This window comes from Tinamus guttatus, unplaced genomic scaffold (genome assembly GCF_059628265.1).
Source record: "Tinamus guttatus ecotype Peru unplaced genomic scaffold, ASM5962826v1 Tinamus_guttatus_pri_ptg000173l, whole genome shotgun sequence".
Classification (NCBI taxonomy): domain Eukaryota; kingdom Metazoa; phylum Chordata; class Aves; order Tinamiformes; family Tinamidae; genus Tinamus; species Tinamus guttatus.
In genome coordinates, this window is record NW_028288707.1 from 757,317 (window position 1) to 784,859 (window position 27,543).

The following is a 27,543-nucleotide window of genomic DNA, read 5'->3' on the forward strand; positions in this document are numbered from 1 at the left end:
TGATACCAGCAAAGTGCTTCCTACCTGAGCCTCCTTCTATGCAAGACAGCAGCTACAGGAGCATCTTCTTGTTACAAGGAGCATATCATAGAATCATAGAATCATAGAATTGTTAAGGTTGGGAAGGACCTCTAGAGGTCATCTAGTCCAACCCCCCTGCACACGCAGGGTCACCTAAAGCACGTGGCACAGGACTGCGTCCAAGCAGGTTTGGAAGATCTCCAAAGAAGGAGACTCCACAACCCCTCATGGCAACCTATTCCAGTGCTCCATCACTCTCACTGTTAAATTTTTCCTTAAGTTCATGAGGAACTTTTGATGTTTCAGTTTGTGGCCATTTCCTCTAGTTCTGTTGGTGGTCATCACTGAAAAAAGGTCAGCCCCATCCTCTTCACTTCTTCCCTTGAGGTACTTATAGACACTGATCAGATCCCCGCTCAGCCTTCTCTTCTCCAGGCTGAACAGGCCCAGCTCCCTCAGCCTCTCCTCGTAGAGCAGATGTTCCAGGCCCCTGATCATCCTTGTAGCCCTGCACTGGGCTCTCTCTAGCAGCTCCACATCCCTCTTGTACTGTGGGGCCCAGAACTGGACACAATACTCCAGATGTGGCCTCACCAGGGCTGAGTAGAGGGGCAGGATCACCTCCCTCGACCTGCTGGAGACGCTCTTCTTAATGCAGCCCAGGATCCCATTGGCCTTCTTGGCCACGAGGGCACACTGCTGCCTCATGGTCAACTTGTGGTCCACCATGACACCCAGGTCTTTCTCCGCAGAGCTGCTCTCCAGAAGGTCAGTCCCCAGCCTGTACTGGTGTCTGGGGTTATTCCTCCCCAGGTGCAGGACCTTGCACTTGGCCTTGTTGAATTGCATGAGGTTTTTCACCGCCCAGTTGTCCAGTCTGTTCAGGTCCCTCTGGATGGCAGCACAGCCCTCTGGGGTATCAGCTACTCCTCCCAGTTTGGTATCATCAGCAAACTTGCTGAGGGAGCACTCTGTGCCTTCATTCAGGTCATTGATGAATAAATTAAACAGGACTGGACCAAAGACTGACCCCTGGGGGACACCACTATCTACAGGCCTCCAACTAGACTCTGCATCGCTGATCACCACCCTCTGGTGGTGCACTCTCCACTGATGGAGGCTGGATAAATACATCGAATTTTGTATCATGTAAGGATAATACGATACATCTCTGTGACTGGAGAGCAGCAGTTCAGCTGGGTTACAGCTTTAATTAATTAATTACTTAGAACTTTAGAATCATTAATTAATTAGAACTTGACGGGTGATGAGAGGAAGCAGCAAAATTAGCTGCTGTTGTGTCCCCATGGTAGTTACTTATGGTTGTTCCTCAGCCTGGGGTGATCTGGTTCCCTAGTGACCCCACACAAGGAATTTACAAACTAGTAAAGCTGGGAGTGGGATTTGGGGCTCCTGAGGTCTGAGGCAAGGAGGATGAAGTCCTTTCTCCACAGTCCCTCACATTTATATGTGAGAGGATTAGGAGTCTGGAGACAAATGAGGACTTGAAAAAAATTTATAACAGATAGAAAATACTCAGGATATAGAGGATTAGCAGTGTCCAAATTATTGCGGGTAATTCCCAGATGGGTTAAGATAACAAACTGCATTGCATAATTAGGGAATACTCATTTCATTATGTTTTTCTTCACAAAGAAAAGGAGGCAAACTTATTTTACATTCAGCATTGAATAAAAGTAATTACATATGCTATCAAATTTGCATTCCCAGATACTGTGATACTAACAAATACTGTAACTAGATGATTGATATCAATTTATATAAGAGCAATTATGAGTGAATTAAAATACTCAATCCTTTTTGATGTTAAAAAACTATATTTGGTTCTTAAATTTCAAACCATTCAGACTCTATTAATTTGAAAAGTAAAATTCTAAGAATTACAGCACCTGGTTTATATTGTAATACAGGGAAGTGCAACTAAGAATATCTTTGTGACAGATTTTTACTGAGTTTGCTGAACCCTATTTCTGAGAAAAATAGCAAGCCATCTTGCCTGTTTGGGGCCAGATGCTGTATGGGGGGATACAGCATCCCACGCTGCCTCTAGCAACATAGGATGCAACTGGGCTACCATGGTGATATGCTGATATATTGAACAGTAATTGAAATGTTAAAAAATGAATTACTACCACCAGGTGGCTCACAGTTAAATGGAACAAGCCTCCTGCGTGACTGAAGAAAACAAAGAGTTTTGAAAGAAACAGAATGTGTTCCACATGCCATGAGCTAATATCACTGGGAAGTCCCAAATTGGTTAAAGCTGTGCCTTAGCTTGTTTGCAAAAGAAAAAGAACCTTCAGAATGAGATACTGCTCTTACTAAGAAGACATTAAAAGGGTAGTTTGTATGATGTACATTTGGGATTTGATTTTGGAGGTCCTCTGCTAAGGTAACTCTGAGGAATGGGCCTGGTGCTTATCTGGAGTTGGAGATGGTGAACAGGCTACAAAAGGAAATGGGATTTTGCTTATCCTAATCATTTTTAGAGAAGGGCTAATTTTTTTAAGAACATAATCAGATGTCACTTCCCCCAGTTAGGCACCTCCCTAATCTCTCAACTGCATTTCAGCTGGTATTTTGTAAAACCCAGAAGCTGAATGGAAAAATCAAATTAATAGATTTGAGTTTGCGAGGAGCTTAAGCACTCTCTATAAAACATATTTATTATTAAAATCATCTTGAATTGAATAGGTAAAAGATGTCCAGAAGGAGACTCCATGATTATAAAGAGCAACATAGCATTAGAAAACACAGATTTGGTTTCATAGTAGCAGTATGCCTGCTACTGTACTTCAAAGCAGACTAGTCTCAAGATGCTGTTGCTTTTGCAATTTTTCAGATAATCAAGGGGCAACAATGACAGTAGAGATATAGGTAACAGAGTGGAAAGACTTTTGTATAGACTTTTTTGTCCTGCTTATAGCATGCATGTATACTAACAACAGCGGAAAACAATTGATTTGGCCTTTCGGGCCTTTAAATCGCAAGACCATGAGAGAAATATGGCAAAATTGTGCCTACCTGAGCAAATGGTGTCACAATCAAGTCATCTCCATGTCTGAAAAAAGGAGGAATGTTGCAAGTTAGATATGACTGAAAACTTCTATTACTGCTGCTGCTTGAATTAGAAGTAAAATTTGGTTTTATAATTCATTGTAGTTAAGTCCAGTTTTCCCTTCAACAGTTACTCACTACAGCTGCTGTAAAGATTTTTTGTTGAAAAGTAAAGCTTGAGGTCCTAGCTGTGCAATGGCCCAACGAGTCCCTGGGATGACTGATGAACAAGACAGTTTCTACAGTGCCTGCTGGAGAGGTGGACCAACAGGACAGACGGACCAACAGGACAGACCTGTGGAGATTTCATCCCCAAGGCTCCCTCTCTCCTTTTCTTTTTAGCTTGTCCAGAATTAACTGGAACACCTTTAGCATAAGAAGTAATCAGGTTTGCCTTAAAGGTTGGAAGGATCCAGAATTATTTTCAATGGCAGAACCTGGTGCGGCTCATAGATGTCAGGACTGCTAAGAGATCATCTGCAAGCACAGGACAGGCTGGTAACTATGACTGGGCCGTGCATCACAGACTAATAAAAACCTAGTAAAACTTTAAATCTGACTCACACGCGTAGTTATGGGGCACGCAGTGAGTGCTGTTGCTGCGGCAACGTCACCCACAGCACCTGGGTGACGTCGGATCCAGCTGCTTGGGCGACCTGCTCAGTGGAGAAGGGAGGAAGGGGAAGAGGGGCTTCAGCTCTGCTGCTCTCAAATACTCGTAAGAATAAATTGGTTTATATCATGAAATTATTCCCACTCACCTCATGAATAAAATATGAAAATTACACACAAAGGAGCATGTGTAGTCACAGCTTGTGCTGAATGAACTTTGAACAACCCCAGGAGAAAGGAAGGGAGACTGAAGAACACATAGCTATGCATTCTCCCCGAAATGTTCATGAAACAGTGACTGCCAATAACGTGCCCGTATGGGGAATGCCCATAACAGATATGCAGAGTCTGACAAGCTGTCACTTCCAACAGTTTTCAGAAAATATGATCTAAATATAAATAGACTGAGCTGCTACTGAGTTTACGAATAACACAGACGGCACTGAGCATACAAAAGGAAGTCTTTCTCAGAGACTTGCAGGAGACCATGGGAGCAAGCAAAAGTTTGACAGTTTTCACTTATCACTGACAATAATCAAAATACAACAATTAGACAATGAGCAAAATTCCCCAAACCAAAACCTACTATGACTTCATTCTCTTATGTTTTTCTGCAGTGGGTTTACCATGATGAGCTTTCACAGTTGAAATAATTAACCAGAAATTACCATTGTTTTTGAGCTATTTTCATCGAAGTTTTAAGCAAAAAGAATGAATGTTTAACAAAAGATTTTCAAATTGATAAAGATCTAATCATAAGAAAGGTTTCTGAGAAATTGGACTGACAAATCAATTGATTTGACTAGCTACAAAATCATTCCTATAATTTACATACAGTATTTTTTCAGATGTCACAGTATCTTCCAAAAAAGTAAGCAGAATCAAAAACTGCATAAGGATGAAACAAAACTCCTGAATATTAAAAATGATCCTGACACATAGTATCTCCACAGCTGTTTTTATGGCCATCTCTCTTTAGCTGAAATAGAAAAATAGATTTTTACAGACCCTGTGGAAGAGACCTGCACTTCAAGCAAGGTCTTTGCAGGAGCAGATGGAAAAGTTGTTGCTTCAGGTATAAACACAGTCCCAGACGGAGCAGAAAGAGGGTAAGGCTGATTGCCACGCCAAACTAGAAAATCATGGCACCACGGGAGGAACTTAGAGGTTTTAATTGTCTAATGAAACAAAATCCAATTGGTTATTACAGTCATGATCACTCCAGGGGAAGAACGGGGAGTTAATGACCAGTTGGGTTTAATAGCTACTCATATTTTTGTTGAGTCATGAAAATATCAGGAAATGCCTTCGACCTTGATTTTGTTTCTTTAGTTTCTCAGAAAGTGTCTTAAGACCATAATTTAATTAAGTGTCCAGACAACAAGGATTTCCTCAATCAGCCAAGAAGGAAATTTCCCTTCACATTCCTCCCATCAGCGGGGAAAGAGATGCTTCTCCACTGCTAATAAAGTAGTCAGCTTAACTGTCTTTCAGTAAAATCTGTTCATTTCTTCCTTTTTAAAAGTATTTTTACTGTTTATTTACGAGTTCGAGCCTCCATTTTCTCTACTATTGTCTTTTTGAAACTGTAAAGAGGCACTGTAGAGAGCTATATAAAGTTTGGCTCCTGCTTCAGGCATTTTGCAGAATCCCAGAAGAGATGGAGTTGGAAGGGGCCTTTGCAGATCATATGATCCAGCTCCGCTGCTCAAGTAGCATCACCTAGAGCAGGTTGCCCTGTCAAAATGGCTTTTGAATATCTCCAGGGAATGAGGCTCCAACACCTCTCTGGGCAACCTGCTGCAGTGCTCAGTCATCCTTACAGTGAAGATATTTTTCCTCAGGTTCAGATGGAACTTGCTGTGTTTCAGTTTGTGTCTGTGCCTCTTGTCCTAACACTGGGCACCACTGAGAAGAGTCTGGCTCTTTAAACAACTCTATCAGGCATTTATACACATGGATAAGATCCCCCCCTGAGCCTTCTCCACCCCTTGGAGGAGTAAATGCTAAGGCAATTCAGAGAGGTACCAAGTATATATTTCTGCCCTGGCGTTTTTTTCATAAAACAGGATCACTCCTCTAATTTTCAAACCTCATTCTATTCAATCTCTTGAGTTTCATTGTGGAATGCTGAAAAATACTCTAGCTTGTTAGTTTCTAGAGGAAACACTATTAAGTACTAATTTAATACCCTGAAACCAATTCAAGATTTAATTTTCACATTTCAAATGTCCCTTGTCAAGAACGAAGAATTCTCATTATTTTGGTAAAAGCGTAATGCTGAAAGTACAGATATCCAGCTTTTGCAAAGTAGCGTAACGTGTCAAACCCCCTTGGACAGAAAAGCAACTGCATAGTGTGTTGAATAACCCTTAACTCACATCGGGCCAGGAAATCTGGAAAAAGTGAGGCTGTTCAAAAAGAAGCAGAAACATCTAAAGCACCTGTGATATGAAATGATTCACTGCAGCTTCTTGGGCAGGCAACAGTACCACGTTCTGTAAATGGGGAATGAATCAAGTTCTGTTCCTTTGTGTTTATCCAAAACAACACTTAAACATAAAAATATTGTTCTCCAACAGATTTCAAGAAATGAGACTGAAGTGGTGTTCTTTTTTCTTTTTTTTTTTTTGTACACAAGTGCAAGAACATATAATTTAATCCAAGTGTTATTGATTCACAGTGTACTGCAGGTTATTAAAACTCTACAAGGTATGAGTATCCTGCTATTTTCTTTGCAGGCAATACGGAAGCTGATAGACGATTCTGTCTCAGTTCTGGACAGGATAGCACCACATGTATATATACAGAGACAGCAAGAGGGAGTGCAAACCCTCTTCAATATAACAGCAGCTTCTAAATATACAGAGAGCTGTTAATCTTTAAGATTAGAAGAAATTGTTCTGATAAGAATTAGAAAGACTCTAATATATTTGGGCATATTTGGGCATATTTGTTTGTTCATTGTTCAAAGGAAAGCCAGAAGTGAGAGCAGAGTAACTTTTACCTGGCAGAAAAAATGTGAATAAATAAATAAATAAATAAATAAAAATTCATCACCATTGGAAAATACTGTCACAATACTTAACAGCAGTCATGAGATGAATCAGTGTTTCATAAAACATAGGCCAAATATCCAATAGCAGGTCAAGGAGTAAATAAAGCACTGCAAGTTATTTGCCATCTGTTGAAGTCTGGTCTTCTCCAGAATTCTGTTTTCTGTTTCTTAACCTTTTCTATGCAATGTACCTGAACTATCTCTGTATCAACTATGATGGTCTCCAACCTGTAGAAGACATAAAAGTGCTCTGTCAAAACTGGAACTAGATGCCAAATAAAAAGTACAAAAATTCTGCCTTTCTTTCCTCAAGAGAGGCATTGATTTGTCTCTCTATTCCAATTATAGGAAGGTAATTAACTTTATCCCCACTAAAGAGGAATTTAGAGATATATGCATGGACAGAGAGACAGGCCCAAGGATAGACAGGGTGACTGCATAAGATTTATTTCTTAATTAAGTTGGTATAATTACATTTAATCATTTAATAAAAGGATTAGCAAGAGAGACATTCTGCAGACCTGCCAAGATGCAGTTAAAAAATAGCTATATTTTTCAACGGGATCTGTAAAAGCTCAAAATATCCATTAACAGAATGAGATTCCCAAAACTTAGAGAGACCATTACAAATGTGAGAGTCTACACTTGCCATTGTGGAGCCTGCAGGGAAGAGCCTGAGCAAGACTTATCTTCATAAAGGTTGTAGTAAACTCAAATTAGTACTTTCTAGACACACAGTATGGAGAACACCAGGAGAGTGATTTTAAGGACTCTTCCGCTGATGTGAAGCAAAAGCAGGATAACAAAAGCAGTTTAATTAGAAGGGCCATATGTAGACCTACTTGACACAAGATAGGGTCAGAATAAAATTATTTTTGACATGCTGCTCAGAAAACAAGGCAAAGTGCTTCCTCATGCTGCTCAGAAAACAAGGAAAAGTGCTTCCTCACGATGCCCAGTTCTCCCTGACAAGGTTTCTGTAAGTTGAAATAAAGGTAAAACTACCTCTCTCAGGATAAAAATTGAAGTAACAAGTGTCATAAAGGCAGTTATACCATTACTGATTGACATATTAAATCCTTAGCACTGCTATCACTGTGCCATAAAATCCCAAGGAGTCACTGTGGGATTGCACAGTGGGGATAGCATTTGAAGGCAATCTTTCTGAGAGCCTTCAGAAATTGCACAACATTGCTAGGAAGGTGATGACAGCACTTACTGAGATTTTCAAATTGACATATTCTAGTTTTAGATATCTTCATACAATCTATATAAAATATTATGATAGTAGTGTAAAGAACCTTGACCATCTGTACTATTTTGAAGCATGGTCATGCTGGTTTACACACTCCATTTGAATGAAAAATTCACTTATCTCCCTAGGACAAGATTTGGCTCAGAATGCCAGGCAGTCTTTAAAGCCAGTTGGCATACTCTGCACTGGATTCCCTGATTGCAAACTCGGGACATGGCCTGTTTAAAAGAATAAAGCTGCCAGCAGACTTGGAAAAGCCTGAGGGGACGGGGCTGTCTGACGGTTCTGCACTGTGCCCTGTAGCAAAGAGCTAAGGCTACTGTCACATCATGACTAGAACTTACTCCCTTTCTTTTTTTTTTTTTTTTTGTATTAGGACATATCAAATATAATAAAAGCAAGGGAAAATTGAGGCTATTCACATACAAAAATGAAGAAAATGTGAAAGAATAGTACAGGAAAGTAGCTTTCTGATTGAATCAGAAAGCTTTTTCAGTGTAAACTTCTGAATTTGGATTAAATGTGACATCTGCCCTATTTCAGTATAGAGGGCAGATTCAGACAGCCTATCCAATAGCATGTTATGAATGCAACTTGGATGAGACATTTGTGTTTTGCTGGGCACACACTCATGCAAGATCATTGTTCACCCCAGTTGCTACTTGTTGCCTTTTTATTTATTTTTCCTGGCCTGTTTTATAAGAGAAGCCAAATAACCATGCAAGAAACATATGGATTAGACATGCTGAAAATATGTGCATTGCTCAGGTTCAGATTTTAGCAGCAGTGAAATCTGATTCCAAATTGCATGATGATTTAGTAATGGAAACATCATGTAATAATGCCAGCCAAGAGAACCTGTCTAAGGGCAGAGAGCAGGAGGAGAGGCAGCTGGCTGCTCCATGCAGCTTGCATTTTTCTATCATCTCTATTTGGAGAATTCAGGAGTGCTTGGGTTGGTTCATAATTCTTTGCTGCTTCAGGAATCACAGTGCTTCAGGTTAAGTTTCTTGTGCATGAATAGCGCTTAAGTTATGTCATCTTGATTTCTTATAATTTGAAAACAATTTTCTAGTCCTAGCATGAGATGAGATACAGGCCTTGGTCTAGGGAGACCATCTCATTTGGGTGCTTGCTGAATGTGCTGGAATCTCAGCTGACTAACTCAAAAAGTTGGTAGTATTACTATTTTCTACCGTATGCTATGAGACCTTTTCCATCTCCCATGCAAGTATCACAGTGTCTTTGGAAGAGCTAAAGATGTGTTGCTCAGGAAGCGTAACGTTTTCATGAGGCTGCAATTTGTCCTCTGATGTGGGTAACGTGCCTGAGGAAACCATCTATTTACTGTTCTGCTGGGCCATCTGCAGAAGGAGGCCAGCTTGATGCACAAGACCATAGCACAAGTCAAGAAATTTACTGTGTCATATTGTCCCAAACGGCAGTCAAGTTTCTGTGCTTCGTCCCTATCATAAAGTATCAGTCAGCTGGGTGAGAGAAGTGCTGTGGACAGCTCTGAGAAACTATATAGTATTAAGTTTGACAGAGAAGTATTCATGCCTAAGGAGAGGCAGAGCACGGACTTGCCATGTGCTCACTAGTGCGTGGGGTTTTCTTTCTAAAACCAGGAAGAGGACTGCCTGGAGCCCACTGTGGTGAGGGCAGGGAAAAGAAATTTCTGCAGTGCAGGGTTTGGTTCATGAGTTAAACAGGGGACTGGATCAAGCCAGAATGGTGTAGTGCTGGGATGTGATCCAGAAAACAGCTGGACTCAGTCAGAAGAGTCCAGGCCAATTGAGCAGTGCTGTGGTTGGACTGTTCATACAACAGGAATCACCAGCTAGCCCTAAGCAAGGCTGCAAAACCAGGAGCTAAAAGTGACTAGGTGACAGGTTTAGTTTTTGCCCAGGTTAGAGGAAATTAATCTTTGCATGTGCACATGACTGGAAGTAATCAAGTTAGTGCAGCTTAACGAGTTACCATTATTCAGTTTTAATTGCAATAACTGATACACCTGTAAGCTCTTAGCTTGTTGCAAATGAAAATAAAACATACTAGCATGAACTGCTTTTAAGCAGCAGTCATTTGGTTGCTCGCTTGTGCCTACTCCATATATTCAAGCGTTGAGAAGTGTGTTGTTTCAGAGGAACAGGAACACATGACTTTCCATATGAATCTCCTTCTGCCAAAGGCTGAAAGATCTCTCGACTGAAAGAAAACAGAGCAGAGCTGTTGAGACCAGCATGGGCACAAAGTGACCTCCCCAAGGGGAGCTTGCTGCCCGCCAGCCGCAGAAAGGCTGTCTCAGGTGCACAATTTAGGACTGAAGGTCCCCTACCTGAATTCAAAGGTCCCTACATGTCTGAATATAAGAAGAAACATGAAGGCAAACAAGATTTTCAGCCTCCCCATTTCTAGAGAAGGAACTCCACGGTGAACACAAAATTAGCATCCTCACAAACACAGAGAAAGTTGTTTGTGCCCCAAGGAATGAAACCAGGATTAATGTTCTTCTGAGTTGTGAAATCCATTTAGCCCGTGCATGCAGATGAACGCTGAGCTGGAACATGGTCTGAGCATTTTGAGCTCCCTCTTTCCAGAGCTCCCAGTCTCCGCTCCACCCCATGGCAGCCTTGGTTCTTGTGCTGCATGCACACGCATGCAACTGCATTTCAGCAAAAAAGCCCTGATAAACAACCCTGCACCACCACATTTTAGAGCACCTGTAGGTCCCCTGAAATAAACTGCTGGTCAGAAAAAGTCTTCTCAATGAGAGAATGTTCTCTTTTTGCTTACAAAATAGCTGAGTCAGTGGTTAACAAATTAAGTTTGCTCAAACTTCTTATTTAAATTTAAGCAAAATGGTTGTTATTCTGTTCTTTGGTTTCGACCACATTTGTAAAATGTCCCAAGCAAGTGGAAAGTACACAGTAGTCTTTTTCAAATTATTTTTGTTTATAACTGGGATTTACTAATTAATTTATTCATCTTAATTTAACCTGAAACATGATGACTCATTCACTTTAAAAGATTGTAAAAACAAAACCCAAACCTAAAGAAGCAAAATATTGTCCTATCTTTCCTAAAACTATATAAAATTTCTTTTGCCATGAACAAATAATGACTCAAGCAAACTTTATTACAGATTTTCATCAAAAAAAAATAAATAGAAAATTTATCTTAGAAGGTTTTTTAAGAAGGCTGACTTTGCAGTTTTACTAGCTCTTTTCAGCTCACAAATCACTAATTTATCACAAATTCTGTGAAGAGAAGTTTAAATAGTTTATTTCAAATGAAAGACAATTATATCTTATTTTTTAAATTGCAGTGTGATTAATTTGTCCAATGACTATGTGTTTTGTCTCCAGAATATTGTTAGCAAGTTTTTGCAGATCACCTCCCAGAGAAAAGCTTTCTTTTTCTTTTCCCAAATTTCAGATGCATACTCATAGTAATTTATAAATACATCCGGGCCTTCCTGGCTCAGAAAAGAATGGACTGCATCACTAGTAATTTGGCTTCATGTTCTGGATTAAAAGAGGAATCCATATTTTATTAGTGTATTAAAGGCTCACATGAAGCTTTTTATCTGTCCAGATTTGCCATCTTTGAATGTCATTATTTTAAAGTACTTTTCCCTCCAGGAATCCAATCCAGATTGAATAAAATATATATATTTTTTTAACAGAACAAACAATCCAGAACTGGAAAAAAGTATGTGTGAGTTCACCTTAAAATTTCCCTCCCTCTGCATATTATTCCACATGCCAGTTAAATGGATATTTCAGTCCATTTGCAGTTTCAGGTCAGGACCAGACCTGTCAGTCACTGACAAATAAGGGAACGCCTCATCCTGGAATTTCCTTTTATTTAAGGCCATTTTCGAAGCCAGAATCATTCTTTTTTTTTTTTTTCCCTCAATCATTTGCTAAATTACAGATTATGTTAGCTTTACTTTGGGGAAATGCAGAAAAGCCTCAAACAAATTTAAAATGCCCTGACTATTTCTACAGCTTCTGAAAATGAGGATAATGAATAAACTGGGGCCACAAGACAGCCCCAAATCTCTCTATATCTATCAGACTACAGAGCTCTCCTTGTTCCAAAGTAGATTTGGATTTTATTATTCAAATAGTGAATTTCACCCCCAACTAGTCAAGCTTTACAGACAGATATATTAAAATGTAATCTTTAAAGCTGATCTTTAATCTTTTTAGTGAATGTTGCCCCAAAAAAATATTCTGTGACTTTACTGAAGTGGGAGAAAGACAGATTTCAGGAATGCTTACTGTCATGATTTGTTAAAAATAACTCCCAGATACACTCAGGGGAGGATACAATTGATCTCTGACACTCTTCTATACCAAAATCTCCCTGGAGAATATGTCCCTTTCTCCTTTTAATGTCAGTAGCTAAAATATAGGCTTTGCCCAGCCAGCAGACTGCTTATTAGCTTCTTTCTGGAGTTCTGGAATATCAATGATTTAACTGATAATAATTAATATAATTAAAGACCTTTTTTAAATTTGGTTGTCTGCTCAATTGATGATTTCTCTCATCTTTCAGCTTGCTTCTCTCTTTTCTCTGTGTTGTTGCAGATTTTGACTGTACTTTCTTTATTCTCCTCCCCTTAAACTTGTTTTCCTCTCTCTCAGCACAAGCCCTGCCCTGTAATATTGGCTGGTTCATCTTTTCACTTCCGACCTTCACATCCTCATGTCTGTGCTGAGAATGCCCCAGCCCAGCTTCACATCACCACTGTTTTTTTTCTAAACCTTCTCACATCTTCTTGATCTTTTTTCTTTTTCTCTCTAGAATTTCTCTCTATCTCTTTTAAGAGCTAATTGGGAAAAATAATATGCCACTGACTCCACTCTTTTGATTTGTTTTTCCTTTCCTACGCTAGACCTACCTTGTTTTTTTTAATGTCTTTTCCAGTGCCATAGCTGCACTCTCATCTGTCCCACAAGCTTTCATCTTATCTGCCTTACAGTTTTTTGTTTTTTTCCTCTGGAGTTCTAGCTTCTTACAGTAAGATGTTTTCTCCTCCCCCTTCTCCACACTGGTTTTCACTAGTTTTATCTCAACTCACTAAATGAAAATTTCAGTTGCTCCCTGATATTTCACTAGCCTCCTACTTGGAGCATATGGACTCCCTATCTTCTTTGGGTGATTGTATGTGACTATTCATCTCTTGATTATTGTCTTATAGTTTGATTCTAAGTTCTTCTTTTTTGCAGTAGAGACCATCCTATTGCCCTGGATTTGCAAAGACTTGGTGGAGTTCCATGTCTTTGCTACATGCATGAATAGTAAATAAGGGTATAATAACAAATTTAGTACTGCCATCTATTGGTTCTCTTTTACCATGACACTTCAAATTTGAATAATTTTTGAACTGTTTCCTTTGCTGCTACTGAAATTGAATGCCTTACAATAAGCACTCTATTTATCTTAAGGAAATCTTTATGTTCCTTTAAAAGCAATGATTTGGATCCTTCCAAGTACAAGATGCATGCCTTTTGCTTTACATTTTGCTTTATAAAGTTACATATTGAGGTTGAGAATTAAAGTACTGGAAAATAAGAGTATTCCAGAAATAATTCATCTACATTACCTGAATGATGTGTAGGTTTTCTAGTATACTTTACAGACCATGCAATACTTGAATAAAGCAGGTATATACATGCAGAGGGGAAATATGACAATTTGAAAGTGATCTGAATATGTATGTGATGCCTTCTCTGACTACTCTTCTGGGCTTCAGAACCTTTTAGAAAGTGCTGGCCCAGAGTAAGATTAGATTTGATATAGTAATTAGTTGATTTTGTTTTCTTGTTTGTTTTCCAAGGACATATTCAGTTTCTCCCTGACATCTGTTATATAAAGAGCTCTGTGATTTTTTTCTTTACTTGTTCTTCACTATTTTTTCTTTTCAAATTTTCCTGCCTTTCAATGCTTTGTGTTTCTTTACTTTGTTTCTGTTATATAGTCAAGCCTATTAGAGTTAGGTGTACTGATACATGATTAATATTCTGTAGTTGAAACAATTTGCTCTTTATATTTCCTGTTGTTGTCCATCCTGAAGAGTGGCAGGATTAGCTACCTTCTTAGTCCAGCAGCTCGTATATGACAGGAAGCTATGGAAATTTATCAAGGTGTGAAGTTCAACTAGTTTAATACATAGATGTGTTTAAGATTTTGAAAGGAAGAGTAAATAAAGTACCAAAGAAGAAACTGTGTTCAGTGTTTCAGTAATTAATTTTTTTTATCCAATTTACTACCATGTGCTGAAATACTAACCAGAATTCTGGGAAATGCAGAAGTGCATTATGAGTTCAAGGATAGAGCACTAATTGAATTTTTAATTGAAATGACTGATGTAAGCAAAGCAGGAACCTGGGTTGCCCCCTCAGAGTGTGAAAGTCTTCCCAAATGGTACCCTGACACGGATGTCACACTAAAAGCCTGAGTTCTGACCTTCTAAAAGAAAGGTAAATGTCTAAGACCTAAGGATCTAAGACTAAAGGTCTTCATTTACAAGTGAAATGCATTTTTTCCTATACTACAAGGTGAGATGGATTGGTGTGTTTCTCACTTATCTTTTCTCAACCAAAATTGTTCACACTGGACACAAAGCTTATTAAAGTATTTAAATTAACAGCGTTTAACTGATGCATGGACCTTACACAAAATCTCTGCAAAGGCATTGATTATGCTTGTCTTGACATTTAAAAATGAAAAAAAAAGCTATTAACAGATGGCATAATCAACACTTCTGAAAATGATGAATAAGATTAAAATATGAATACCCAGTTACAATGATGGCAAGTTAAATAGCAGCTGACTTTTCACTCACTGCTAGGACAAATATTTTCTTTTGACCTAGGTACTGACTTTTTAAAAAGAGGATGTTATCTTTTTCTTACAAAAAAAAATATATTATTCTTGTTTTTTTTTAATGCATTTGGCTTTCTTGGTCACTAGGGGACATTCATTTCATGACACTGGTGAAAGGGTTGTTAAGTTTCACAACTTTCACGTATTTTAGTAGTTGAACCATAAACCATACTTGGCAATGAAATTTGGAACATAATAATGAAAGAAAATATTTCGTTATTCTTCACTTATACTACTTGTAAGTGACTAGAAGCTATAATATTTGACATGTTTTAGTCTTACAAGTAAACAGAAATTTGCATTTGACTTCCACTACTCATGCAACTTGGAGTCTGAACGTACGTGCGAAGTGTGATCCACTAGCAGAAAATATACACATCACAGAGGAATAGTCAACAGCAGTGAGAGAATAGAAAAGCTTTCCAAAAATCTTCTGTTAAAATTTCATTGCTTAGTGGAAAAGCTGTTTGAAATAATTTTGGCCTCTTGAATTTTCTCATTTCTGTCAGGGGTTATATCTTACCCCGAGAGTCTCAAAAACATCTGAAAGGTGCAAATATGTCTTTGTAACAAATAGGTATTGTGCTGTCCACAATCATGATTACAACATAAATTGAAGTGAGGGTATCTTTTCCACCTACTCCTTAAATTGCTTAATTATCAAACAATATATATTTTAGGGAAAAGCATACTCTTTCTCAGAAGTGAGCAATACAGAATTTAATTTAACATGTGGTTTAATTTAATATGTGGTTAAGCTGAAAACAATTGCTCTGCTTAAACTTGGGAAAGTGAAAAAATTTCTAAATGCTTCAATCTGAAATTACTTACATAGGATTTACACTAAACTAACTGTAAAAACTTTGTAGAAATTCCTAGTGCAAAGGAACGGAATTTTAGGAATATTGAGAAGCAGAAATTGAATTTGTATAGGTTGTAATGAATAGAGTTAACAGTCAAGATAACGAGGCTGTCTGTAGTGCAAGCAACTTTGGCAGGTTGCTTGATATTGATTGTCTTTATTATTCTGTCAAAGCTAATACAGTGCATAAATATGTCAAGTACACCCGCACAATGTTGTTACTTTCAGAAAACTGCAGAAACAGATACGAGCTTGATTAAACAAATTAACAAACAGCAATTTTCTGTGGCTTGAGTGGCATGAATGATTAGTTCTTTGATTCCAAAAGAAATTTCTTGATGTTGGAAAAATGCTAGCCCAAAGATTAAGGATATTTTGTAGAGGAGAAAACACATGCTACAACTTTTTTTAAAGTACTTACATGTCACTGGCAATGGAGGAGTTCCTGGACATGGACTTTGGAGAAAGGTCATAGTCACTGTCTGATCGGTAAAGGAAAGACTCCCTACGTTGACTATGGACAAAGTTTGCCTGAAGAATTAGCCCTGATCCTGGGCTTGTCATGGGATCCAAGGGACTTCGTCCCGATGATGTGCCATTGTCTACATCGAAACTGCAAAAAAAAAAAAAAAAAAAAAGAAAAGATTTATGCTATTGACATATGAATTCTGTAATGAAGTAATGAACACTATTCTGACAAATTTAACGCTAGATAATTGCTTCTGTTAAAGCCAGTCAATTCTATTGCTGAGGCAAGAATAAGAGACATAAGGAATATACCGCATAACTGCTGGTAACCAAAAAGAGCAAGCCTGCAGGAAAAGTAACTCAAGAAAGGAAGAAGACAAATTTGAAATATGGAATATATGAACTTGCAAGCTATGAGCTCTAAGCATGAAGAAACATGATGTTTCATTGTCTTCTTCCTCATGCCCCATCTCGGTCTGGTACCCTCATTACCCTGATTCCCACTCTATTATTGAGTAGTTATCCATCATTAATTCTTCATTAGTACTCAAACATTTTGAGAACGTATCTTGTCTTTTTTTCAATGATTAGGAATCAAATGCTGGACTACGATCAATGCATATATGTGTGTTTGTGCACAACTGTATGCATTACAGATAGTTGCTATTGTACAACAAGAACAAATAAATGACTTCTGCAGTTCTGCAAGCAGAGTAACTTCTGTAGCTCTTCTAGATATTGCATTTGATGGAGAGGTAAACAACTGTACTGTTCCTAGGGAACATGCTGTCATGAGAAGCTGAGGTGAGACAGCGAAAGAGAGAGGGAAGGGAAGGTCTTCCCGTAGTCCCTGGCAGTTCCATAAAGGGCTTTGAAGAGCAGAACAAAGACCTTGAAGGGGACTCTGTAATCAGTGAGAAGCTGGTGCAGGGCAAGCAGTGCTCAGATGATGTGCTCATGGCAACCCCTGTTGCTTAGCAGCCCGAGAGCTGCCGTGTGTACCATATGGAGCCCTTTTGGAGCGTGTGGCTCAGTTTCTAGATTTAATGAGTTGCAGTACGTAGCCTCTGAGGTTATATGAGTGCGTATCAGCAAGATTATGTCTGCTCCTGATAGGATGGAGCACATCTTATTCAGACAGAAACGAAAGATAGTTGTTCCTTCCTTGGCTGGTCACATCTCTAAAAGCAAACAGCAATTTCAGTTTTATAGTCAGATAGTAGAAAAGGTGTGCATGAGACCTCAGTTTATAATTAGTTTAACTCCTTTGCAGTACTCAGGCAGGAACTTAAATAATGCTAAAGCTTTTACTCATGAGGGACGAACAGAGGATTCATCATATGATCTTTTAAATATGGATACATGTTAATATATTTTTGCAACAAATTCATGTACAGTACTCATTTTGAAAACACTGTTCACATAAAGGACACTCACTCGCTTTTAATAATGTCTAATGACAGTTGAAGAGAATCTGTTCTATACACATCAGCTGTGATTAGAATTCAGCACATGTATCATAGATGTACATGCTGCTATCTGGATTACCTTGTTTCTTGCTTTTAAATCATCTTTCAAAATAGTGTGACTTTAGAAAAGCAAAATATTTTCCCCTCTAAAAATAGAAAAAAAAATCAAATCAACTTGAAGAGATGCTTTCAGAACTGCTCACTTCAATAAATACCAATATATACACTTCTTCCAATTTTTTTTTTCGATTCTGAGTATTTCTGTGCCCTCAAATATCCTCCTACTACATTATCTGTCTCAAATTAACTAAATTTCATCTGTGCTAATGAGCACTCTGCCATTAGTCTGCTGCGTGAGAGCGGACAGCTCAAGTCACCTCTGCTTTTCACTTTCTCTATCCATTGGATGGTGATACAAACTTTTTCAGGATTGTTTCCAATCTAAAACTGTATTTTGTGATGCACTCATAAAAATATTGAAAAGGGCTAAACAGTACTAATATTAAAGTAAAAGATCCTTTACAGCTAGTATTAGTGACTATTATTACTCACTAGCAGTGAATAACTTCAAATTATGCTTAGTAAGGAATATTCTTTTACAGAGATTTTCTTAACATTGGACTTTTTCAGTCAACTGAATAAAAGGTATTTTATTGCATTAAAGGAACAAATGGGTTAGTTTTAAGATTTAGGTTTTTGTTTTTTATTCTGTTATCAGTTTTATTTTTCTCACTGAGGACATGTTTCAATGAATGATTTCACTGTCAGATTCACAAACATTTTTTTAAAAAAGCTTAAAATTTAAAAGCTTATTGGATAAAAATGCATATTTGTCAGTTGTGTGAGGCCCTGTGACTTGTACTACTACATAACAAGTATGCAGATTTGTATATAGCTGTTTTGACAGGAATTTTATCCTGTGATACTACACAGTGTCCACTAGATGGGTGTCAAAAGTAATGAAATGGATCCAGGTGTATCAGCTAGGATTTGGCTCATACTGTTCAACCAAAATGTCTTTCATGTAAATACGAAAAAAGGAAAAAAAAACTGTTCAGTGTTACAAGCTATAGGGAAAGCGTGAATAGGCACAGGTTTGACAAATACGTAAGTTTATATAAAAAAATCGTAAGATGCTACGGCAATTAATTGTTTTATTTAGCTCTTAGTTACTAGGATATTTGCTAACAACACTTGCAGACACAAAAGACTACACAAAACTAAATGAAAACTGTGCTGTTATCCTGCTTGGCTTGAATCACAAAGTTCCTCTGCAAGAAGTGGAGCTGCTGATCACACTGCAACAAGTGTGATCAGAGATTCAAAATGAAGAATTAAGACTTTCATCCAAGTTGTTTGTTCTTTGTTTATACTCTGAGAAAACTTAAGATAACTGAATGGGACAGATACTTCATTTTGCCTGGGCAGTGATTCCAGAAAATCAGTCACAGTTGCATCTTATATCTTCCCAATCCTTATAAATGTTAAGCTGTAGCAGGGAATATGCTGTGAATATAAAATCCAGGTTCAGTCACAAACTGAAAATAGTGAAAAAAAAAATAGTGAAAACTGAAAATAGTTTATGCTATTCTCTCCCTACCGTGTTCCTCTACCTCCTTACACTTTTGGTGGAGGGTACTTTTCAGAAAGGATAGAGTAGTATAGAAATTGTTACTGAAGGCACAAGACCTGCTTTGACACAGAAAGCCCCACAGAACTGTCTATGTTCAAAGGACTGCTGCAACTTCAGAGATGTTCCTTAGAACACATTAGAAGCACTGTTGCATTGATAACACCACATAACTTCTTTTCACAAGGAAAGAAAACCTCTGTGGACTTCCCTTTTAAGTCATTATGTAATTATCTTGTAATTTCTGCCAGGTTGCTAAAAAGAAGAAAGGAAATCAAAATATGTACAAAATATCACATACAGTTCTTTAATGGCAATGACTGTGCACAGGAGCTCATGATTAAGGCTGCATAGAAAATCTTAATGCTGCTCATTTTTATTACTGAGGACTTAGCAACTTAACCTCTTCTTAGTGTAGTTTTAGCATGTATCTGTAGAGAATTTAGCAGTAGTAAAAAAGGAAAAGAATTAAGCCCACTCAAAAATGAATTCATGAATTTACTATAATTTATAAAACACAGATCAAACTCCTGATCTTAGGCTCCCTTACTAGTGTCTCCCTGTCCTTGATCTCTCTGATCTTGGACAGGTATAAGCCAGACCAATTGATCCTCTACGGATACCTCATATTTTAAAACCATCTTTATACATTATGGAGTGCCAAGCAAGATGTAGAGAAGGCAATTTTGTCTCCTGTCACATGAATCTTTTTCTAGTGGCAGTAAGTCTGTCCAGCTATCTTTCTACACAAGTCATTCTCTATTCTCTATTCTCTATCTCCCTATTCTCTAAATGCCCTGTCCTGTTTTTTCAACCTAGAAGCACAATCCCATCATCAGATAGAATGGGTACGTATTACATGGCTGCTGTAACTCAGTTATGTGGAAGTGTCATTCTGTAGTAACTTCCTTTGCACAAGCCCTCATTTACAGCAAGAAAACAAACAAACAAACAAAAAACCATAAAGTAATAAGATTTTATTTACCCTCCAAAAGGGTAAACTATTTATGGCATGTTCCCCAGGAGCCTGTACGTAGGCATCTGCTGTGCAGGAGGTGGTCTGCGGCTACTGGAGAAAATGAATGGTCAGATGAGTACCAGAACTGCATAAATAAGATTTTAATTTATTTCTTACACTGTGTGTGGCCAAGGCTCACCCTGCTTACACCATGGGCAGACACAGTAGAATATGTCCTGATTGCTTGCTTGGTGTCCTGGGACCGAGAACAGCAGTAGGCCATGTCACCTGGCTGCCCCCATGGCATTTGGAGGTACGGAAAGGCCACTGTGTTTATTCCTGCGTAGCTCAGTGTAGAGCCCAGCCTAGGAAAGGCTCCATCCCCCTCACTCCTGATAAGGTGGGAGTACAGAGAGGCCCCCGCGTTCCCATTCCCAAGTAGCTCAGCATAAAACCACCTAGGAAAGGCCTCTCACACAGGGTACGGTGCTCTCATGCCTTGGAGTGTCCTGATGCTTGTGCATGCTGCACATCTATGTGTCTCACATCAAAGCAGGATGGTTTACAGCTTTGCTCTTAGATTTTTTGATTATATTCTGCACCACTATAGATTATTTTCATATTTCAGTTATTATGCCAACTACTGTGACACCTTCAAAAAATGTCTAACCACTCCTGAGACACCATGTCATTAGCTTTTAGTTACTGATTTTATTACATTGATTTTAAAATCTCAGTCAGAGAGGAAGGAATAAATGAATAAACTAAAGGGCTCTTCTTTCCCTATAGAGGAAAAGACTTTAGAGTCTTTTTACTAACAAAACTGACTTTTCATTGACACATTTTAGATTTTCTGACAGATTTTCTGTCTATATTTAAACCCTAACTACATTCACTGAATTCAGTGCATTCAACTAATTGATTAAAGTGATTAAAATCAGACATAGTTTAATATCTTAAATAAATCAAATAAGACTGGACAAGAACTTTGACTAAACCTTTATGAACTCTCTTGGGGCTCTTGATGTCTTATCAATAAACTGAACATTATATATAGTTATTCAATGACCACTCTAATAAGAAAGATCCATATTTACATTTTTCTTCATCAGAAACAAGTTCTCAGCAATCAGTCCCTACCATAAGCTCCCACTAGCCTTTAGGTTAACATGATGCATCAGAAAAAGAATCTTAAAAGTAAATCAGTGGATTTATATAACTGAATGGCAGGCCTGAAATTTATTTCTTATGTTAATTCTGTGGCCATGACCTTTCAAAACGTTTCCTTTCTGTCAGTGCCTACCTAGTGACGCAGGAGCGACCACATCCGGCTTTCTTTTAGATTTTTCTGTCTCCTCCCACATGCTTAGTAAAAAGCAAAGATCTGAGGGAAATGAACAACAAAATGACAGAGGAACATCTTCACTGACATTTGGAAGAAATATCATATAATCTCTCTTCATTCAAAGAAAAATATTTTATATGCCACCTAAATGATAATTCTCATTTTCTCTACAGCAAAATTAACAAAATACCACCTTTGTTGCTTGCATTAATGCTCAGTGAGTTGTAACCAAATGATATTAAAATAAACATATGATCTAAATCTGAATTTTGTCCTACCACTGTATACGGGAGAACTCAAGCCAACTATCTACTTGTGGCTTTGGGTTTCCAGTCAAGCAATTCAACAGGCAAGCCCTATGATTAAGTCCATTTTTAGAAGTGGTACGGATAGATTTTCCAGTACCAAGACTGCAAGCAAAAGAAGAAAATGTGTCATTTCATGAAATTTCTCTCTTTTAGCAACAAAACCTGGCTTTTGCTTTTGGCATAAATGTTTTGGTAAACACTTGGAATGTAATAGGGCCTAAATCTAATATTAGAAGCAGAGAAAACAGAGTAAGACAATGTGAGCAGGAAAAAAGAAAACAATGAAGCAAAAAGATTTATAAGAATTAGTCTACTCAAACATGTCAGCAAAGGAGTTCCAACTATGTGTTTAAGCTTTTGTCTCATGGTTTTCTAGCAAGAGGCTTAGGAAATGCAGGCTACAACCTCTACAGAAACATTTTCTTGCTCTGTATAAAGCTTGCAAACAAGTAGTGTCCTATGATGCCTATTTGAGAGATGACTCTCTAGATGACTATAGACAACCATGATGACTATTTAGAGATTTTGCATTGAAAAGCCTCCTCATACTAAATTCAAGGCATATTTTTCATAACGTCATCTCATTATTCCCAGTTATACCTCAGTATCCCACAAATCTTTGGTATATCAAGCCTTTAAAGCCTTTGCTGCACCTATCAAATCGCTTTGTTTCCCGTATCAAGCCATACTAGAATTATTTTCATGATTCTTTCCATTCATTCCTCATTCTTTTCTGATGATTTTTTCATCTCTGAAGTTGGACATTAAAATCTTCCAAGTAACATGATGTACAGAAATGAAAGCTAGATTCCAGATACTGTTAAATGGATTATATTTGACTTGCTTTTATATTTCTTTGCAATTTCTATACTAACCTTATTGCAGCATAATAAAACACAAACTAAAAATGGGGGAGGAAAAAAATACAACATAAGTTCCAAGAGATGTCATCATCTGACCATGCTTCTACTAGTTTTAAGTCGCTTTATATGATTTTTTCTGATCTAATAATGCAATTTTCTTGTATCCCCACTTTTAGCTAGTAAAATATGGCCACCAACATTTTAAGTGTTTTCCCAAACACTTCCAGGGAAATCTCTGGCATATCAAAATCTGAATGAGGAAGTCTGCAAAAAGTTTTTAAGGAAAACTATTCTTGTGGAATCTGATATAAAGAAAGGTAAAAAACAGAATCACTCAATCCAACCATGAGAAAGAATATATAGCAAATCTGGTGGAGCTCGAAAGCAAACCCTCATCCATCTGGCATCGAGCTGGACTCTTACAGCTTTAGTCACGTAGTCCTGAGTAGACTTCTAGGAGTGGTAGGGCTGGTATTCGTGGTTCTCCACTTTACTGCTGTCATTATTTGGCTTACATCTTCTGAGTCACCATTCACTCACATTATTATATAATATTCTTTATATTACTTAAATCATTATGTAATATCCTTCATATTATGAGTGCTCCTATCTACAGTAACTTATCTTTCCTCTGGATTGCATATAATAAAGTGGCTTCAAACTCTTTTAATAAATCACTTAATCTAATTTCTTCAAGAAATTCTAGAACAACATTTCCTTTTCCTTTTCTAATAGTGAGTGTGGGTTCAACTATCCCCACATTTTGTCTACCTGATAGTTCCTGAGCAGTATTTTGAACACTGGGGTATAAAACAAGCTTGTATTGAGTGCCAGTGTACAGTAAGCATTTGCTGAAATTCACGTTGGCATTAATTTTCCCTTATTTTAAATATAGTTGAATCAGATCTTAGAGCATTTCAAAATATTTATCTTGCAATATATTAAAAATGCAAACCATCCATCAAGCATATTGGCTAATCCTAACTAAAATGCTGCTCCTCTCAGATATTAGCCGCATAGTAATGTCCTCAGAAAAAAAAAAAAAATCACATATAAAAATGAATATTACGTCACGCTTGAAAAACGAACTGCTGCCAGGGAGGGAAAATCTAGTTCACTGATAGAACTCAGTCTCCTCTTTCAATGAATTCAGCTCTATCTCATTATCAAAGTGATTGTGTGTTCCTTCTCGGTTAGTGGTTTGATGAAGCAGGTATAGAGGCAAGGCAGCACTTCTCAGATGAGTAATACTTAAATCTATATCCTGTAGTACTGCTGAAAGCAAAAAGAATCCAGAAGAGAGATATAAAATTCTCTGGGACCAACAATGCGATGTAATTGATTGGAAGCTGCCTGAAAAACAGGACCCTCTAAAAAATCTTCATATATAACCACAATGAGAATAAACACTCTGGGAGGTCATAGAAGGTATGGATACATGTACCCTGTGCTCCGTGGCAGCGAAATTCTGAAAACAGTGTCCTGGCCAGATACAGATTAAAAAAAATACACAGTTATTATTACCTATTCTCAGTTATTCCTGGAGAAGAGATACAGAACCCACTCTGTTCCAAAGAACTCAAGTGTGCAGGCTTCATGACAAAAAAGGGTCTCATTCCTTAGCATCACCCAGCTCATATTAAAGTCTTGTCTCTAACTGAACTTCTACCAACCTATACTTAAAAATTTTTCCTCCAGAGAATGGATGAGGGCTGTGAACAGAAATGTCCAGTGGGAAGAATAGTAGCTCAAACCATTCACATAGGAAATTAGCACGCAGAAAATAAGATACAGTATATCACTACTGTAATAATAATTTACATGACGGCATCTGTATTTTAACACTACAAGTCTTTGTACTTCATAGCTCTACAATGTTCGCACTCAATATTTTTACCAAATTCTTAAAGTTATTAGTCTCTGTTACCTCTTAGACTTTCACTAAAGCTATCAAGGTCCACTTCTTCATGATCTGAGCTCTTAAAATCCTGGCTGTTACCTCTTGCAAGCTAACATACAAGCAACAGCCTTAAAAGGGAAACAGAAAGGTCAGGAGCCTGGCTTGGAAGGATGCCGAAACTGCAATATCTTAAGCGTATGTGCTCATACTGTATTTTATTTAGGCCTTTGAATACTGATGGAAGACTCTGAAGCACATTCATTAAAACACAGTATCTCCAGAATGGTAATTCCAGACATTAATCCAAAACAAATAAGCAAAAGCAATCAATCACTTTTTTTTTGATTCTCTTCATTGATATTCTTGTATTATTTTACTGTTATATTATGCTATTATAAAGCCTGGTAACATTATTTAAGATGCCTGGCTAATACTAATAAGACTGCACTTTGCATTCTCTTTACCCTTATCAAAGTCTGGCCAATGATGCAGAAATCTACCTCTGGAATCTTTCTAGGGGAATGAGTAAGCTTCTGGTGAGAAAGAGGCAGAGAAAAGTAAATGTCCATAATATTCCACTTCAAGCTTTTTGTAAGCTATTCTAGCGACTCATATTTTATAGCAGAGACCTAAAACTTAGCTACATTTCTACATTTTTTTTTTGCTGATTCTGTGGATATCTTCCTAAATTTCAAGAAGTTATAAGCTTAGGTCAACCTTAACTCAGTGACATTTTATATATATGTGTTGCAAAACAGTTGTAAAACCCCTGCCCTGCCCACATCTCTGAAGAACGAGACAGGAACCCTCTGTCTGTGGGGTTCTTGCCCCACATACTGCAGAAAGTGGGTACTGAAAGCAGTAAGGGACTGCAGGAAGTCGTGGAGAAAATCTTTGCCCAAGCTGCAGATCACCCCCTCTGACCCTGGGATAACAACTTATATGTGTTTCTTATTCCTTGAGGTATCCACTCAGATAAGTTGTTTGAGCTGTATGCACGCTGGCACTTTCAAACACAAGTAAATTTAGAAAAGAAGGAGCAGTTGCAAGCTTCAAGCAGATGGATTGAAAGTCCAATCAGATCCTGCCTCCAAAAGCTGCAAAAAGTGAACGACTGTGGAAAAGGGTTAGATCACAGCACATATATATATATGTGATACTTCACTACTCTCCCAGCTGTAAGTATTCATTCAGCCTTTCATGGGAACTGTGCTTTGAATATATGAATCATTATACAAGTAGTCCCCAATTTAGGGAATATTTTCACTTTAATCTCTGTGTTTCAGATCTCCCTTTATTAAGTAAAGATGGTACCACACGAGTACTGTGAAAATTACGTCATTTATGTTTTAGATGCAGGAAGATATCATAGTGATGAACACTATAGAAATGCCAATGAAAACACTCATAATTGCTTTCCCTGAATAACAGGGAAATAACAGGTCTGAATAATGTTGCAAATAAAGCATGACACTGCATAAAGAACAGCAAGAAAAGATAAGAATACTGAATAGCTCATAAATTAGGTTGCATTCATTCTGTGTATGTGGTGAAGTAAAAACAACATGTATCTTATTTATGTATAATAGGACTAAATAGAGGTTCCAAAGTCAGTGCCAATGTTCACATTTCCTTCTAATATGTTATACATCAATTATTACAGTAATATAGTGCATTTATAGAAGACCTTATTTACCTAAACTTTTGCCTTTCCTGTTGTTTTTCTCCTGTTTTCTTTGTCTGTATACTGACAGCTACTAGGGGCACACCATCACAGAGTTCAAACCTCATACGTAATGTTGCTTTCTAATGAGTATTATACATACTGAGCGTGCTCCGTTTTGCTTATCATGCACATATGATTCGCCTCAACTATCACTGACTTCAAGATCTTTAGAACATGTCATTCATAAATACTACCATCATAATATAGGATTTTTTAAGGTAAATCCTTTGCATTATTATACTATCTGCAAAGTTTCTCTTAGCAAGATCACTATTCTGCACAATTGTTGTCTGAATTGAAACTTTAAAGCTAATGGAACAGGGTTTTGACAAAAGAGAAAACATAATCAGGTGTAAAGTTACTATATAAAACAACTATAATCTGCTGAAATATCTAAATCAGATACAAGTTCTCAAGAACTATTCTCAAATTAACTTGAAACAACATAAAACTTACATCTTGGTGCTACACCATTCTCAAGCAGCACACAGAACCAAAGTCATCTCATCTCATCAAATAAATGGTTCTTTCTCTGTTGAGGAATATAGCCCATTCAGTTCTTCTTTAAGAATTAGTTACAGAATGGCATTTTCCCCAGTATTAAAAAAAGCCAGGAGCTGATTTGATGGGGTAGGTTGAAACAGGAACTTAAAAAACACAACTTTTAAATAAATGTGAGTGCTCTGGAAAGCCAAAGCTGTTAAAAATCACTGTATATTGCAAAACCAAATCAAGCATTCTACTCCCAAAGTAATATCAAAGTGTTTTACAAAAGTTTGCAAGTCAGTCTGACACACATAGAAACATCCACATATAGATATATCAATACACCCAGGGACAGTTCAGACTTTCATATCAACATGAAGCTATTTCTAAATTCAAGCCAATTGCAGAGAATGAATGTTGTGGGAGAGCAGATCGCTCGCTTGACACTGTGCTGATCCAGCCCTGATAGACCCGATCACTGCTGCCATGCCACAGCAGGCAAAGCACTGCTGCCTTCCCTAGCACCGACGTGCTGTGGAGTTACACCAGTGCATTACGAAGTGTGCTTGAATTGTAATGCTTAAACCACAAAGCTGGTTAGAAT

The 27,543-nt window shown here is 37.7% G+C and overlaps 1 protein-coding gene across 4 annotated transcripts in view; it reads right to left on the reverse strand.

The window, feature by feature from the left end:
• LOC104574775 (3',5'-cyclic-AMP phosphodiesterase 4D) overlaps nucleotides 1-27,543 on the reverse strand; it is a 345,941-nt gene that overhangs the window by 88,986 nt on the left and 229,412 nt on the right. For all 4 annotated transcript variants that reach the window (XM_088523262.1, XM_088523263.1, XM_088523265.1 and 1 more), the window contains exons 2-3: nucleotides 16,208-16,399; nucleotides 3,067-3,103 (exon numbers count right to left, since the gene is read on the reverse strand). In XM_088523262.1, coding sequence (XP_088379388.1) covers nucleotides 3,067-3,103; nucleotides 16,208-16,399 — 229 coding nt within the window. The remainder of the gene's footprint in view (nucleotides 1-3,066; nucleotides 3,104-16,207; nucleotides 16,400-27,543) is intronic.